Source organism: Cyclopterus lumpus, chromosome 15 (genome assembly GCF_009769545.1).
Source record: "Cyclopterus lumpus isolate fCycLum1 chromosome 15, fCycLum1.pri, whole genome shotgun sequence".
In the NCBI taxonomy this organism is placed as follows: domain Eukaryota; kingdom Metazoa; phylum Chordata; class Actinopteri; order Perciformes; family Cyclopteridae; genus Cyclopterus; species Cyclopterus lumpus.
In genome coordinates this window covers 17210818-17228997 of record NC_046980.1, presented here as the reverse complement: position 1 = coordinate 17228997, position 18180 = coordinate 17210818, and the positions used below count along the sequence as shown (strand labels likewise).

At 45.2% G+C, this 18180-nt stretch overlaps 1 protein-coding gene across 6 annotated transcripts in view; it reads left to right on the top strand.

The window, feature by feature from the left end:
* The window catches only part of LOC117743855 (signal-induced proliferation-associated 1-like protein 2), a 75197-nt gene extending 59868 nt beyond the window's left edge, over positions 1–15329 (top strand). The window contains exons 15-21 of one of the 6 annotated variants that reach the window (XM_034551750.1): positions 1275–1532; positions 4505–4643; positions 8024–8243; positions 9636–9767; positions 12058–12175; positions 13176–13254; positions 13682–15329. In XM_034551750.1, the coding sequence (XP_034407641.1) occupies positions 1275–1532; positions 4505–4643; positions 8024–8243; positions 9636–9767; positions 12058–12175; positions 13176–13254; positions 13682–13828 (1093 nt within the window). In that variant the 3' untranslated portion in view covers positions 13829–15329. Of the gene's footprint in view, positions 1–1274; positions 1533–4504; positions 4644–8023; positions 8244–9635; positions 9768–12017; positions 12176–13175; positions 13255–13681 lie in introns of those variants that run through there. The other 5 variants (XM_034551752.1, XM_034551753.1, XM_034551751.1 and 2 more) reach the window with 5 other exon arrangements.
* The last annotated feature ends 2851 nt before the right edge of the window (positions 15330–18180 follow it).

Here is an 18180-nt window from a genome sequence, read left to right as displayed (position 1 = left end):
GACTACTCCAATGCTTCCCACCTCTGATGGAATGGTCTTTGACACCCGAGAGTCCTCTGAACAAACAGTGAAGCAGCAGGAGCACAGTTTGCAGGGTGTGGCCCAGATGGTCATGAATATTTTAACAAGAGTGTGTAGTACCTCCAGCTTAAGCCAACTCTGATGTCTCAGGGTGTTTTAGAGGAATGCTTTGTGTTTTCTCAAAGTATCCAACAAACAACAAGAGATGAACCAAAACGTGACTTCTTTGCTGACCTTTATCTAGATCTGGGTCCAGTTGAGCAGCTAACGGATGAATTATTATTATCAGGCGGTTGCCATAAAACACATTTGGGGAAACCACAGAAGATGTCTTGTTCTCGGAGACGTCTTAACATTGCAAAGGATGCAATGTAAGCAATGCAATTTTGAAAGGAGCAAAGACGAGCAGAGTGCTCTTTGTCTGATGCATGGCTCGTTTTCTCATCGCTGTCAAATGTGAGTCATTCATCCTGCATAAATCTACCATTACTTGAACGAGAACGTAGTTTAAGGATAGAGATTTATTTAAATCTAAAGCTTAAAAAATAATCATAAAGAAAGACATGGTGCATCGTAGCCTTGTTCAAATGGATTTTGTGATGTGCTGTACATAAAATCAACCAGAAACAAACTACTTTTTAGAAACTGCCGCTGAAATATCACTTCAATATTAAGAATTTTAGAAATTCACGCCAAATAATGCATTCCTTTGACCATTTGATCCTAGATTTAGTCAGTACTTTAGTCAGTACTTTTTTTCACTAACCTAGTGAAACGTTTCAGTCATTTTTCATCATACTTTGAGAATCAGAAGTCAACAGAAGTCAGTGAGGAATATCTCAACCTCTACAAATGAAACTGGCTAGAAACCACTGGGAGTCGGAGGGAAAAGACTCTTTTTGACTCACATGCAGTGACCTTATAATCCGGTTTGTCAGTTGATATTTGACTAAAGATTTAAAGGACAAAGTTCAGCAGGAATATGCACATAATAGACTGGATGTGAGTCATTCTCCAATGTAGGTCAGAGGTGAGCCAGCTTGACTCTGCTCTATGTGGAGGAGATGACGATATCCTGTCTGAGCCGACAGAAGAGCATTCAAATATCATTTTATTTCTCAACATCTGTTCTAGGTGCCTTGCTAGTAGCCATTCTCATTATTTCATTGTCAATGTTTGTTTATGCTTTCACATTTTCATTTTGGTCACTTTTGAGTTACATTATGCTTTTTTTTTTTTTGCTGTTTGGTCAGTGGCTCACACCACTCTGGCAGTCCCCTGGCCCGCGGTGCCAGATACTGTATGTCCGCTGACTCCTCCAAGGTGTACACCATCCCCCAGACCAGCAGCTCAGTGCCGGGGCCAGAGACGGGGCCGGAGCCCAGCTCAGAGGCCTGTGGACAGACACGCCCACAGCCCGGTTGCACACTCCCAGGGGGAATGAAGACAACTAATGATGATGATGATGATGCCCACAGCACTGAGGGACCGCCCAACATTTCAGAGTGTGGGTGAGTGTGTGTGAGCGAGAGAGAGAGAGAGAGAAAGCAAGAGGGAGCATATAGGAGATCAACAACACCAAACCAAATATCCTCTTTTACCACAAAAACAAAAACAAGTTTGTAGTTTAGTGCCGACAAAGTGCAATGGCATCTCTCATGCGAAAAGCTAGACCACGTACTTTTTAATCACACTATCTGGCCTCGTTGGCACGGTTTCTCTCTCTGTGGATCTGTTTACTTCCAGACTTACTGTTGCACGAGAGCCAGAACCACTCCAACACAAGTGCCCACCCCACCCCCAGTTGGCCCACCCAGTGTGCACAAACTGGCCTTGATTGAAGCCGACAGCCACAAAATAAATAAGCTCAATGAAGCCGCGGACATAATACACTTGGCACATGTCACTTGCAGTTATTGATTGTTCCCGTCAAGTCGCGTCCCTGTGGACTGCCGCGCCGAGCCTCTACCAGATCAGCATCTCTGCTGGGAGCCGAGCAACGATCCACACACAGCAGCACGCTGCTGTCACACGTGCAGCCACACGGACACACCAGCCACAGAATAGCCTCAGAAGTACCGGCAATGGGAGATGAATCTATTCAGCTGCTCTGCCTGGTTTAGAACGTGTACTCCCCTCAGACCTTGTATGAACAGTGACGACTGACTATCTGTCTGGAGATTAAATGGTTTCCAGTAGAGAACAGAGAGCCATTAAAGGTGGAATTGAAACACAGCTGTGATGATTGTGTGTGTGTGTGTGCGTGTGTGTGTGTGTGTGTGTGTGTGTGTGTGTGCGCAGGGTTGTTTGAAGGTTTTGTGCGTGCGGGCTGTGGGCATTCTTTAGACGAGAGAATGTGAGATTTGCCCTGGAAGAAACCCCCTGCTCTCACTCCCAAGTAATTTAATTTAGGCTGTGAAATTTGCTACTTAAGGACTACGTGATTGATCGCATGCAGCGAAGTCATCTCCTGCCGACTTATGAAAAAGCTCTGTAATGCAGTTACCTTCCCCATTGTTGGTTTATATATTCCTCAAGTTTTATTTCATTTTACGTAACAGCGCCTCGTGATAAATGGCCTAATATTACTCAGAGATATTGTTCTAGCATAATGAAGTTTCTCTTCCTTCTCCCGGACAAAAGTTTTCTCATTTGCTCTAACACCGTATGTAATGCACGATGCTGCTAACCCTGGGCTGTTTCTCTCTCTTGCTTCTGCTTCTTGTTCCAGAGGAGCGGAGAGCTTGTTAGCGTTCCTCCTCAAAATGCTGTCTGATCGTTCAAGGTACACAGTTAGTCAAAGTCCATTCCCCGTGGCCCGGTCTGCTCCTCTGCACACACCTGCCCAGCCCCAACCCTTTGTCCCAGACCTGCCAGTGGAGAACAGCCAACTGTGCATCAGTGGCTGTGACATTTCTGCTGTGTCTCCACAGAATCCTACCGCTGTGTAACAGCCTACAATGCTTCCTGCGTTTTTTTATCAGCCGCAATAGTCATAGAGAGAGGGTGTGACATGCAGAAGCAACCCAAACCCTGACAATCTCCTTTATGTTTTGGCCTCTCTGGTGGAGCTGTGGAACAGTGAGTGGCAGAATAGCATGAATGCCTTCTCGACAGTAGAGGAAGGTTTCACTCATAAGAATCTGTTTCCAACAGCCTTTATTGCACTTTTCTCTTTTCGATATGCCAGCTTTATCACCTCAGCCAAGCCTGAAAATATTTCATCGTTGTTATTGTCTTTTTGTTTCTTCTTCTTCAAATTTCTAGCAAGAAAAGGTGTATTTATAACACGTGGATGAAAATGTACCTTCTTTCTTTTACACCCATACTTAAGACCTGCTGTGCAAGAAAAGGTGTATTTCTCATTGTTGCATTACGCAGTCGCTGTGGCACAGTAGAATAACCTTTAATTGTAAAGGTCATGGCTCGAGCGTTGTCCAATTTGTTGTTACATGATCGATCTATGATTACGGGATGATTGGAACAACGACTGTCAAGCTACAGAGGGAAAAGATGGGGGTTGCTCCCGACCGTTTTAGCACCAAACCACTAGTATACAGGGTGAAATTACTTGCACTTCTTTTTCCTGGATGCAGCCTTCAGAATAGAGCGTTTTTGAACCAGAGAGCTAATGGTCTGAATGCATCTGGCAATCACACAGAGACATTTGCAATACCCCTCTATGTATTTAGAGCTTGGTTGCCATGGTGCCAAAAGCTTAAAACAGGGCAACGCTCAGCAATAGTGTCTCTAGGTAACCATCGCAGCCAGACTGCCCATGGTCTCGCCGTGCGGCGTATCCCCCTGCGGCCATCTATCACCCTGCCTACAGCACTCAGTGTGCCATGCTCACAGGCTGCTCACTTAAAGCAGAGGTCTCACAGCCACACAACTTCACCAGCCAGGTCAGTCACTTCCTCCCCTTACCGTACCCCCACCCCCTCCCCCCTCTAAACACTCAGCACCCCATAAAATCATGTAAATGACAACCACCCCACTGACGCCCACCAAAACAAAACATGCCACCTCTTGTTGGTCCTTGTCCAATCCTGTCGAACAGCTCTCATTTCCTCTGTTGTTGTCTGAACACTCCTCTAGAGTCTGTGTTTTGCACTTGTCTCTGGATGTACTTTCTGTCCAAAACCCTCTTTTTTTCCCCCTTCCTTTCTACTCTTCACAGTGCTTGGCTGCGTTCTTCACACTGTCTTTAATCATTGCTTTGGCAGAGTGGGTGGGATTGGTAATAAACTCCTCTCTGGCTCCCCTCTCCAGCCCCGTTACCCCATGTTCACCTGACCAGCATGGACGCACCTGTTGTTGGCATGCAAAGACAGTCCCACATAAACCCTTTGTGTGATACTGACATTATTTTCTAAATAGCTGGACCCAAGCTGCGATGGCCCAAGCCCTCCCTTGGAGGATGTGGCTTTCATGACCCTTCTGATGAGATCTGCTCCTCTGTGCCCTCTGTTTGGGTCTACAGGCAGCTGTACGCACAGGAGGCCGCCATCCAGCTCCAGGCTACTGAGCAGGATGGGAAATCACTGCAGAGACTCTCGAAAGAAGAATACCTTAAAATGATGTTGCCCAACAGCCCTCCAGGAGAAGACGGCAGTGGGAAGGTGAGGTCACTGTGGCTGATTGTCTAATTAATCTCTAAATGACATGATAATTGTGATGTTGACAACTAAAACCTGTTAAAACTGACGTGATGATTGATGTGCATAATGACATGACATTGTTGGGATCGAGTGCAAACCCTAAAGCTATTTGATCATGCTGGCTAACAGGCGTAGTACCTACAATTGTCAGAACCAGAGCAGATAACCTTTTTCTGGGAATCACAGCTGATGTGGCTCGTCTCCTGACAAACTGGAAAGTGTTTTAAAAATGACATTTATAAAGGGGCCTGGGTTTGTTCATGGATTAAAGGAGTTGCAGAGAGTCCTGCAGACTCTATTAATTGCATCTGCCGTCCCCCGTCCATTATCTACCAGGAAGGGACCCTGGAGACATACAAATGAGTTATTTTTGGATGCCGCTCAATTGTGCTATAAAAGCACGTCATCCCTACAGAAGGCAAACATGTCCTCTGGCACAGGCAGGCCTTGTCCCTCACGAAGCAGCTTGGTGCAATGATCAGTTGGTTTTGTTGTTCTGCTCCAGGGTTCGACAGCGTTGCCATTACTTGCCCTGTTTGAACAAGTTAAAAAATAGGGACATCAAAGCAAAATGTGTGGCATTAGTGATATTTATGTATTGCTACTACAGTCGGAACCAGAACCACACAACGCTGCGCACGAGTCCGTGCGTCAATACGCGTGAACCTGAACGATAACATGTTCAACACCTTGACGGGTTCACTAGTTCACGGTAGCACATCCTACAGAACCATATTATCATTTTTGGAAACCAAAAGCTGACGACCTGTGCACCGGGCTTACAGACAGAATATAAACGCTTACAAGAGAACCAGGCAGCATTGATGCCACTATATATATATATATATATATATATATATATATATATATATATATATATATATATATATATATATATATATCTCCTGCCTTCATTCGATTCTACGTTCTCGAGAAAACACAGCAACCAGAACAAAGGTCCACAGTGCTGTTCGGTAGATTCAAAGCGCAGTATAGTCCTTGTTGTACTCTGTTCTGATTCAGAGTGATAAGGGAGGCCTCAAAACCAAACATTCCAACCATCTGATCCCAATGAACAAATACTTTGATTCTCCGGGGACGGCATGTTTTCAATCAGCAGGAACATCAAAGACTCAGAATACAGTAGTGACAATGTTGTCTTTCATTGTTGATTTATCTCAAATTACAGTCTGACTTGTTCAACCACCTAAAGATTTATTTGTGTGTCACTTCCAGTAGTGTGTCTTTGTGTTAGTGAGCAGGTGCGGAGAGATTTCCCTTGCCCGCCGCGGTGTCCGCTGAGGCGCCCTTCCACAGACAGGCACACCATTGTGTGGCTAACGTAAAGGAAAGGCCGCTCACAGCTTATTCTCCCACAGCGTTCCTCTTTTGAACCTCCTGTGGGAATGCAAAACACAGCTGAATAGGTGGTTGTCCAACACATCCTCCCAAGTGGCACGTCAAAAGGTTTCAATGCTGGTTCTTGTCTTTGTTCAGTGCGAGGAGGAAAGTTTGGGTAATCAGGAAAGATTTGGATGCCTTACCGCTGCCACAAGAAGTCAAACACTTTACAGCTCAACTGAGGGTGTGGACTGAGGTGGATTTAGACACGCCAAAATAGTCAATCTTGTAGGTTTGATTAATATGATATTTTCTGTGTAATATGCACAGCAGGTTCCATTAGCCTGTGCCAAGATGTGTTCAGAGAGCCTGGTTTGATGCTGTGGTTGTAATAAATAGATGGCTTCTGAAAAAACATTAAGCCCTATTGCGAATGCTTTCATTTGCCGTGACTCCATTTATTGGAGCTCTACATCGGTGCTATTTTTGCTTTTATGTGAGAGAGCAGCAAATCCCGTTTTCAAGTTGTTTTTGATAAGAGACGACCTTATGGGTTCTTATCTAGTCAAGTTGGGTGGGAAAACTTTGAGTAAGAGACAACCTTGTAAAGTTAAAACCTGTGAGATGTTCTGTGGAGGTGGTGTGCATGTACGCTGCTTTGAATTCCAGTGTATATCTCCGCTTAAAAGACGCACTTGATGTTGGTTAAATTGTCACGGTGGGATTTGTGGGGGATCCGTCTTTTGAAATGGAGATGGCTGGGTGTTGGCTTGCGGGTTTCCACGTCTAGCGTTGGTCACAGCTGCAGCCGAAGGCAGACATTTACCCATCTGGCCAACTGCCTCACATATCATTTGTGGCTACTTTTGATGTCACTCCTGCAATATTTATGTAGGCTAAAAGCGACAATGATAGATTGGATTGGCCGTTGTGGTTTTGTGTGTTTTTAAACAGGAGATCCTCTGTCAAAATTCTGGCCACAGTCATGAAACTCAATTATCCCTGCGGCGGTATTCTGTGCAATTCTTCTCTGTGTACAGATGACGTCCCCTCAGGACGATGCAGCCTTTGCGATTGTTCACTGTGACCCTGAGCTTCCTTTCGACCTCTGCGTTGCCATTTTATACATCTTTGCAATACGAGTCCTATTCTGGAGAGTGCACACAAAGCAGCAAACACACTCTGGAGTTCATTATTGCCACTGCCCCACTGAACATCGGGTCTGGTTCGTAAACAAGCAAACAAAAGAAAACGTGCAGTGAGTTAATTCACAGACCTAGGCAAGCTTTTAATAGAGCCCTGCGTTAAACCGGCTTCGACAGGAGTTCCACTGCGCTTTATACTTCTGTGTCGACATACCCTGGATAATACATTACATGTCATTTAGCTGACGCTTTTATCCAAAGTGACTTATAAGTGCATTCAACCATGAGTACAAACTCAGAACAACAAGTACAATTTCTTCAATAAAAACTACAAAGTGCTATCAGTAGAGCTGCTAAAGTGCTACTACGGCGCTACCTTCCCTATTCAAGGTATAGTCGAAAAATATGTGTTTTTAGTTTGCGACGGAAGGTGTGGAGATGGATCGTGTTGGAGTTTCGTCTCAGGAAAAATGCGGTATATATGCGGAAAAGTATCAAGTGCTGACTCTGGTATCCTTTGTGTTTTCTCTATCCATCTCGTATTGTGGCACACTGTAGTTTCTCACATTAAGCTCAGTGACTATTGGCTGCCTCAGTGCAGTGACCTCTGTCACCACCTCCAGAAGCCCTGTCCCCTCTTTTTTTCCCACTCTGCCAGACACTCTCCAGCTGTGCTCAATCCATCTGCATTTTCCTGAGAGCAAAGACTGTAATTGATTCCTGACACTGTTCCCCGATGCGCCCTCCTTTACCCGCCCAGCTGCCCGCTCATGTAAACCTGCTGTGCCGAGGAAAGGCAAAGGGGGGAAGGCGAGGTTGTAGCTCTCTCTTGACAAATTGTTCTCCTTCCCTCAGGTGTCAGCAGTGGGCAGCTCATCGCCGAGACGCTCCCTCTACCGGACGCTATCGGACGAGAGTGTGTGCAGTAACCGTAAGGGCTCGTCCTACGCCAGCTCGCATAGCTCCATTCTGGACCAAGCCATGCCCAACGACATCCTATTCAGCACCACCCCACCTTACCACAGCACGCTGCCTCCTCGCATTATCCACAACCAGGGAGCATCCAACCTAAGGAGTGAGTACAGGAATGTGTACAATTGGACTCACCGAGGATACTGCTGACACAATGCTTTAAAGAAAGCAAGCGGCTCTAAAATACCTCTTAGAGACAGGAGGGCTGAAGTAGACTTTCTCCGCATGTTGCTGTTGGATTATCATTCCTCCTCTCTGGCACCAAATAAAAGCCAGGATATAGATACTTGTTTGAAAAGCCACTTGTTTCCCACCAATATCATTAGCACAACTGGTACACACTCCTCAATATAGCCACTAATTGGAACTGGGCGAGGCGGCGTGCAACCTGCATTGGGGCGCTGCCGTTCCGTCTGCATTAAGCAAACACCTGTCACTGCTGGCTAGTGTTCACCCTCCCAGCACCCACGGAAAATGTTTTAGCGATGAGAGGTCTGATATGTCCTGTCTGCGCGCCGCTGCAGGTCTTGAAGAATCTGTGACATGAACATGCCTTCAGGAATCTCACGATGTCTGTCATACGTTATGTTTCATTCACTCACGAGTCGCTGCCTGCCTCCCCCTCTCTGTCCCTCCTGTCTCATTTCCATACTGCTCCTCACCCGTGTCCGGCTGCCGTCGCTGGATAGAAAATGGCTTTTGGAAAGACGTTTCTCTCTTAGGCCTTTTCTTCTGGCTGTCAATCTGATGGATTCCTGATTGTTTTGAAGGCTAGTTGAGAACACAGGCGCTCTCTTTCCCTCACTGAAACAGACCAATTTGGTAAACAGTGAATCACTCAAGCTCCAAGACGCTGTGTAAATTGAAAGGAGTGTCGGCATCACCTCAAGCTCTCTGTCTCTCTCTCTATCTGTCTCTCTGTCTCTCCATCTCCTCTCAGCTTCTCCACTCATGCTTTTCTAAATGCCTCTCTGCAGAATGGGAGCTTGTTTATTGCATTCCCCGTCTTTCAGGGCTGACAGGGAGAAAGGGCGAGAGAGAGAGAGACAGATGGGAGGTACAGGATATATTGATTGAAACATGAAGACATTCACTTAGACAAGTCATTTATCGCCCCTCAGACAGCCCCTTGCCAGTGCTATGCAAAGAAGGTGGTTGAATGTGAGCCAATTGTGCTGTCGCATAAATGCTAAACTTTTCTTTTCAGTTAAATTGTTTGCGATGTCCAGGAGGTATTTGTTATTTCGGTGCAACTAGATTAGAGTTGGACTCGACACGGTGATGTGATGTTCAGGGCAGGAGTACGGTAAATACCATCTCTTTAAGCAACGGCGGCCCGTTTTGAATAAACCCGTGCCTTCCCTCCTCTGCGCCCCGCTATTCCTCTCCCAACCCCTCTTGTCTGCTCTGATGCAAACTGATTGGCGACTCAGAGATTAGCACTAAACTCAGGCCAGGCCTAGACACTGATCAGAGTGCCTGCCTGTCTCTGCAGATGAGTTTTGGTTCTCTGACGGCTCCTTGGCGGACAGGTCCAAGTTCAGCGACCCGGGCCTCATGCCCCTCCCAGACACTGCCTCGGGCCTGGACTGGTCTCACCTGGTTGACGCAGCACGAGCCTTCGAAGGTAACCAGCCTGGCTGAAGCTGCTGGCACCTTGTGTAACCTGCTCCTGGCTGCCCAGCGTGTGTGTATGTGTGCGTTCTGTGTGTCTGCAAGTGCTAGCTCGCTTGCATGTGCAGGTTTGTGTGCGCGCTTTGTGTTTGTGTTTCTTCTAGCGTCTCCCAAGGTGCTGTGGGAGGTGACTGACGTGGATCCTTTTTGCTCTTTGCACCTCAGCCCTGAGCCCCTTTGTGATTCCCAGCGAGCGCTGTAGCCTGAAAAGAATAAGCCATCATTTGTCAGCGCAGACATGAAGCAAATTTTCACACCATAAAGCCAGCAAGTGGCCACTCAGGGAGAGTTCTTACTCTTTCTACTGTTGGTAGTTTGGGGTAAATTCCGTTCCTCTAGTGGCCTTTTTGTCCATTAAATCTGAATATGCTCTGGAAGATGGGTTTTTTTTCTTTGACAAAACGATGACAGACATCTCGTCTGGCCCAAACGGCTGAGTCTCTCCTGTAGAAATCTTCTTTTTTAAGGTGTTTTTTTATATGCTGTCTGAATGTGGCTGCTTAAGAGGATTTGTGGCTTTTGTGGACTCTGGAACAAATGCTTTAGGAATCGAGTGTTCAGATAAACTGATGAGGGCTCACAGTATGTTGTATTTCTAGACAACATGAGCGATATGTTCCTGTCGAAACTCATATCTGTCTTTTCACACTATTTTCAGCTAATTAGCATTGACACGTCTCAGCCACCTCATGATCAGCATCATCACTTCTGCTCATTTACTTCTTTATCCCTGCTTTTCAGTACTTTTGCGTCCACTCATGCCAGTGTATTTCCCATCCATCACAGAAACACTCACACGCCAGGAGTATGTTTTGAACTCAAACTCCGCCTGACCCCGAGACCAGCGAGCGGGCAAAATGGCGTGTGACCATTCATTTGTCATAATTAATGAACGCTCTGTGGAGTTTCTTCTTTGATACAGTTCTTGCTGCATCGCCCGCAGCATGTCATTTAACAAGAGTGGAATCAGTGGAGATGATGCAGAGTCTGACTGGCAGCTTGAAGGCAGTTGTCACGGCAGCCTGGCTGGCCCAGAAAAGCGCCGGGTAAACCTTCAAGCCTTGTTGCCGAGCAGAAAGTGACTCCAGGCTGCCGTTGTGCCTTGTATGTTTACCCAGCTCTGTTTAGATCCAGGGCAGAAAGAGGTTGCCTGAAATGTAATGCATTTATGGCACTCATACCCAAGGTCATGTGGATCCTGAGAGGCTGCTCATATTCAGTTTGCATTAGCTCGCAGCATTCGCAAAACCACTGTGCTCTCCTGACTTTTGAAAGCAGAAGCAGATGGGATAAAAAAGTCAAACAACAAAAGGCTTTCGGTCTAATCACTGAAGGCTAGTGGATATGTTTTTAATATTTCCTCAAAAAAAGTGCCGAACATAGATTGTCATGTTGTCTCTTCAGTGTAATCTCTATTTGTTTGTAAATCTGGACACCAGGTCACGCAGAAATGACAAGCTGCTTTGCCACTATCCGAGAAGTCCTTTAATCTTTCTAATGCAGCCATCGCATATGAGGAAAATGCTCATTCATATGTAAATTAAAGCTTGCTCTCCCTTTCCCTACCTCGTCTGTACAACCAACTCCAGACTCGTTCAGCTTTTGTCTTGGAGTGGATTAGCTTTCATTTGGGGGGCTAAATTAATGGAAGGGTATGCTTAATCTTTTCTATGAATATGCTGATCCTCCTATCTTTAGTCTCAGACCAAGGGCTTGAGAGAGAGAGAGAAAGTGGTTTCTAAAGAAAAGAGCATTACGCCTCAAAACTGAGCAGTCCCCAAGCAGAACATGCCAAGTTTGGGTTTTCCATGGGGCTTTGAGCGAGCTTAAGGGCCTGATATGGTAAAACAAGCATGACTGCTGCCTCACAGCTCTCTGGGATCCAGCCCGTTATGAGCCAAACAGCTGTCAAGAGGAAGCTCAGAGGGGCGAGGGCACCGGAGCAACACCCAAGAGACTTACTTTATCCGAGATGGTCTAGAAAGGCTCTGTTTCCCACCTTGTTCCTTATTGCCTGCATACAGCTCTCTCCGTATGGAGGGGGGACTGCCTTCCAGAACCGCTCAATTATAGAAAGCGTGAATGAATTGCCCCATCCTGTCAGGAATGTGTGCATGCGGGTGTGTTGCTCTGCTCAATTTTAGTTGCATGTTTGACACCATGAGATGCATTGCTGAACACATTTCCTGTTTTTGATGTGAAGGGCACATGATGACCTGTTGCATCACCTGTTCTGTCTCCAGACCAGCGTGTGGCGTCTTTCTGCACCATGACGGACATGCAGCGGGCGGAGGCTTTGCAGATCTCAAGGGAGCTGACCAGACGGGTGGTGGAGGCGGAGGGAGCAGCACTGGAAGCAGAGTAGGCTTCACCGACAAACACAAATGCACACAAGCACCAGCGCTCCCATAGCAAGCGAATGATTGACTCTACACTAAAACCCCCGCCCCCTGATCAGTGATTGTCCAATCATAGCTCAGCAACCGTATCTAGGCACATGGCAGGGCAGTCAAGTTTTCCCACGTGATGAAGTGGTGTACATGTAATAACATCTAATAAGATCAATACTCAGGATTTCAAGAATGTGGCGTGTGGTGTCTTTCTTTAAAATGTTTCAAGAAACAAAAACTCAAGAGCAAAAATGTAAGGAGTGTAACAAACACCGGATACCATATGTAAGTGTTATCTACAAAGGCAAGGGGCATGTCATTAGCGAACGTCTGTATGTTATTATGTGGGGTTACAGGTCATGTTCTCCTAAATCTGCTTAAGATAGCCTGAAAAACATCCTGTTTGAAAATACATTAAAGCTTAAGTCTAACTACTTTGCCGCTTGTCCAAATGTGTTCTGAACGGTAAGCATTTAAACCAGTTGATGATTATGTTCGAACAACATTTGATTACATTTGATGTATTTAGTAAAAATTCTGAGGCTGCATTGCAATACATAAACAATGCTGCTGTGGTACTTCCTTATCCACTTAGTCTGTTATTGTAATATCAAATATGTTCACGTGCATATTTAAGACATTTTATCATTTAAAAATCAAATCGACAAACGTTTAAATGTCAGCTGGCTACAGAGTTTTCAATGGACACTGTTTTGGTGTTAGCATTAGCTTACACTAGCTAGCTAAAACTGGTAAACTCAGCTAGCGACATTCAGCTGACTTAAGTGTCGACTGCCAGACATGCAAGGACTGAACACTTGACAGGCTTGGCAACAGTGACTTGGGGACGGGGCTTGACTAGATGTTCATTATTAGCTTCTGTACAGTGGTAGAAACACCCATTGCGCACTGTTTAAGCGATAGATTAGTTTTCTTGAGTCTTAACAGCGTCCTTTCTTGTCCCCCAAAAGCGGCGCCCCCTCCACACTAACTGGCAAAGTCAACCAGTTGGAGGTGATCCTCAGGCAGCTGCAGCACGACCTCAGAAAGGTGAGTCCACGTTTAGCAAACGCATGTCTGGATTCGGTTGCCGTCACCTTTTTGCTGTCCTTTTTCCAAGTCGGCAAACAATGCATGTCGGTGTCACACAGATCGGGAGAATAGACATTGAGTAATGTGTGCCCCGTGGCCTGTGTAATACAAACTCGTCCACTTAATTCAATATCCTGCTTCCTTCCCTCATTGTGTCCCAGCCCAACGTATCCCCACCTCAACTAATGTGCTTAAAATGGAGAGAGGAAGTGCACTTTTATCGGAACAGAGAAAAAGCTGCTTTTCTATGTTAATGCCTCCCATTTACACTGTGCTGACGATAGACGGATGTTCTTGTAATAGCGGGGCTTTTATCAACCTCTTTTGTATCCATTAATGTTTTCCTCATGCCCGGTGTTGATTTTGTGTGTGTGTGTGTGTTCAGGAGAAACAGGATAAGGCGATGTTGCAGGAGGAAGTGCAACACCTGAGACAGGACAACATGCGACTGCAGGAGGAGAGCCTGACGGCGTCGGCTCAGCTCAGGAAGTTCACAGAGTGGTTCTTTCACTCCATTGACAAGAAACCCTGAGAAAGAGAGAAGGCTTTCACTCCTCCCGGGCACCCAGTCAACTCCTTTGTAAGACTCCCACATGATCCCCAGGCAAACAAACCATTACCAGCCCACAGAGTAATCAAGACCCTTAAAAAAAAAAAAATTTACCAAAAAAAAGGCCCTGCTTATGAGACTCTAGTGCAGCCCTGTGATGAGAGACTTGAAACCCTGATTTGGACCTTAGTTTTGGGACTTTGCTCTGTCTGAAGTGCTGGGCTGTTTCTGACGTTATCAGTTTCTTTATCCTGGTCTAAAGAGACTCTTGGGAAACCTCCTCATCTCCTGCACTGGAGAGGAATTCGGAATCATCTCGAGTCCCTGCGATCTTCTTACAGTAGTGGAATGTAAAGCTCATTTACTGTAGTCAACATATAATCTACCTACGTATGTCACGTCAGTCCACTGTACTGTATACTCAGCTGTACTGTATCGTACTGCGCACACTGTCACACAGCTGTTTCTGTGCCGGCCTTCACGGAGACAGGAAAGTAGAGGGTGAGGCGTGGAGGGGAGGAATGTACTGGACATAATGAAGTGGTACTTACTGTCTGCTTGCACCAAGAGGAATCCACATGTGGCGGTCTTTGAAATATACAATGGGGGGGAGGGGGAAATGAATGTAGCTCAACTGAGACCCGTTTTTTCTGGATTTCTGGTTCCCAAAGTCCCAAAACTTTCAAGGTTTGATATTCTAGGGCATTTTTTTCTTTCAATGAATTCCACTTTTTTCTTTACCTCAGTGTTGTAATGTAGGGTCACATGGCAGTAATCTTGATGTTTTAAAGGTGCTTTCCCTACACACGTTCGTCAGTAGTTTCCATTCACTGTCACAATGTCCTAGCAATAATGAAGTGGTAGTTACAAAACTGTGTTTTTAAGAAGAAAAAAAAAGAAAAAAGAAGTTAGCACAAACGTGAAGAGTTCCTGTCGAGCAGCAGTTCTACTGGACATGTATTTATAAAACAGGAAGAGACTGTGCCTGAAACTCTTGGTTGTAAATGGATTGTTTCTTTATGCTTTTAATTCTCTTTTATAAACACATGCCTTGTCTGTGGCTCACTGTGTGTGCGTGCGTGCGTGTGCGTGTGCGTGTGCGTGTGCAGCATAATGTGTTCTTATGCAGTGGATTCTAGAGCATTAGAGCAAGCGCGCCAGTGAACCACACTTACAATGCCAAATGTGTTTATTTCTGTACATATCTGCCACAGAAGTGTCTTGTATTTAACACTATTATTTAAGCTTATTTAACCTAAAGTTGTTTATTTAATTAAGTTTTATTTTTCTGCACAAAGGAGAGATAAAGCTCTGTGTATGTTGTAAAGTGTGTAGCTTGCCAGGGCAAACAAAACTATATATTTAAATATATAAATGATGATTTTGGAGATTCCAACATTTGGATGCTGCTAGAATACAGTTTGCTGGTTTGTATGCTTTTAAAATGTGTCTGCGTAAACTGTCTCATCCCTGGTGGGACACTGGTTGCTTTTTTTTTTTTAAATGTTCTATTTTGGGTTTTGTTTTTTTAATAAATGTAGTTGTAAAATTAAGTGATTTTTGTGTTTTAATGTGTTTGTATTTCTAGCACTCTGAACCAAATGCAGTGATTTTAAATTTGTCTGAAGGATAATCTGCTCATGTTTAGTAAATGAGTACCCAGCAGTGGTAAAGGATACATTAATGTTTTGTTTTTATTTGGTCTGAAAGAAATAGTTCAAAATATTTGGAAATATGAAAGAAAGAGGATAGATGCCGCTCACAGCTGTTAAATATTAAGCCGAAGAGATGATTAGCCTAGCTTAGCATAAAGACTGGAAGAAGGGGGAAACGTCTAGCCTGGCTAAATGGTTCCAGCAAATGAACCACGTAAAACCACAACGTGTCATTTTTTACAAACAAGATATGACATGTCAATTAGTGAGCTTTAAAGATGTTTTTACCTTTGCACAGAACTAGACTTTCCTGTATTTCTGCTTTCGCTGTATTCTTTTGATGTGGACTAGACTCTCGGAAAAAACTTCATTTAACACAACACGTATCTATATGTCCAGTGACATTGTTGCCACAAGAGCTTCATCCTGTTTCCTCTCTGGCTATAAAGTGATCTTCTCCTACTGCTTTGTAATCTAAGAGATCCACGGTCCTCGCACAGAAAGGCAGTCGTTTAGTTATGCAAATGATAGTTGATATCCCTCCACCAAGGCTCGGTAATAAACACGGTCCAGGGAGACTCGGAGAGGAATATTTGCACTGAAAAGACTTCTGAAGTTTGAAAGCTGGCCCCTTGATATGTGTATCCATCCCTACGTGGTCTGGTCTGCACATTTCAATTCATCCCTTCATCTACTTTTCAAGTGAGCTTTAAAAACTGTATGCTAAAATTGTAAAAGTCGCAGATCTTCTGACAGACGGTCCTCAAGAGTTGGACTCCATATCAAGCATTTCAAATGTAATTCGTCCACAGGTAAGATGTATGGGGAAGACGACAGAGAGCTTTAAGTTTGAGCACCTGGTGCTAGGAATGAAATGAGTATCAACTATGTCCGCATCAGACATCTTGTTCTCCAGACCAAAGAGAAAGGGCTCATTTTGAACAGTTGTTGAGCTCCCGCAGGGGAAGACGAAGATAACCACCTTTTCTGTGACACTTTTCCATCCTATATTTTGTGAACAGCAGGTGGGCTAAGGCTTTCGAATGGAAACATGAAACCATAATGTGTTTGTGACTCGATTCCCTATGAGTCGATGTCCTTTAAATAAATGACAGATGTTGCTTTTACCACAGGGACGTCAAAGGACTCTCTGAATAATTAATCTTAAGCCTTTTTGGGTGTGGGGAGAAAAACAATTACATTAGTTTGCTACTTCCTGTATAAACCTCCAGCCCAGCTGCTGGACTGTGGTCCAATCTATCACGTCCTCTGGAGGCTGGTGGGTATGCAGGCGCATGGAATTGTGGGTAGGGCTGGTTTGGCTGTGTGTTTTCTTTTCCTTTTTTGGGAATACATACAGTATTTCCCCGCCATTTGGATCACCTTTGAGGAAGTCGGAGCCAGTTGCGGTTGGCTTGCTTGAAATGTTTTTATTTTTGTGCCGGCAAAGCGTGCATCTGAGGATTCAATCAGAGCCTCATCCAAGTCGGATCACTCCGTGAATGAACCTTGAAGTTATATCACCAGGCGGCCTGCTCTGAACTACGCGCCAGAGCTGCCGATGGAAGTGCCTGGACGCTCGTTTGTGCGTGAACGAGCTCCTGTTGGCCGAGAGCAGCGTGCAGTGGGACGAGGTCGTCCATCATGTGTGTGCGCGCGGTGCCAGGACGGCAGATGGGAGTGGGGCCTGTTTCAGGTGGAGGAGGATTCCAGGGTTTGTTGTAGCGGGCGCGACCAGTGACTAAAGAGAGAGCATCCAAATGACTTTGGCATCAAGGAAATCTGGAGATGGATATGGGAACGGAGGCTGGATCAGCAGCATGGGACCAATTAAATACTATGATGACATGTTGGGATTTTATCAGCTTTGCAAAATATGCTGACAAGCTGTAAAGTGAGAACTCTCACCAAACGGGAGCACTTACAGTCACGCAGCCCGTATTGATTTCTAATATTTGCCTGTATCAGCAGTTTAAGGAATGACCGGTTGGCGCTCATCCTCTACTCCAGAGTGACGGTCATCCGGCTACCAATCCTGCACAGATTTGGCGCTCATGCCACATAATAGCATGTGACCGGGACACAGTTGTCCTGCTTCCTCAGTCCCACAGCAGATGCTCCCATGCTGTGAGTGCCACCCGAGCCAGGATCACATTACCCAGAAAAGGGTTCAGTGTGCCCCAAGCACAGCTGGCAAGGCGCAGAGGGAGTGGGAACTCTTATCGTGTGTGTGTGTGTGTGTGTAAGCCTGTACTTAAAATATCAAATATCAGCTGACACAATGGATTTGATTTTGGATTGATCACCTCTGCTATGATTGCAGGGAATTATTCCCAAATATCTGAAACTCTTATGCATTATACAGAAAGGCAGTTGTGTGTAATCCGTGACTCAATATCTTGAAACCATATTTTTCTCTTTTACCAGATGTGTGAATTACTGACCACGACTCGGGTCTTAAGCATATTTAAAAGAGGACAATGTCTTTGGTCATATCAGATCGTTACCAAATCTTAGTTGTGTTGTGTGCCTGCGAGGCGTGACAGCAGGATTAGCCTGTCACCTACTCTGCTTATCTGTGCAGCTCATCTCTCCTCTGCAGGAGCTTTTGAAATTCCTTCCCACTCACTGGGGAGCTGCATAACACACAACACCAAGGAAAAGAAAAGGAGAAAATGG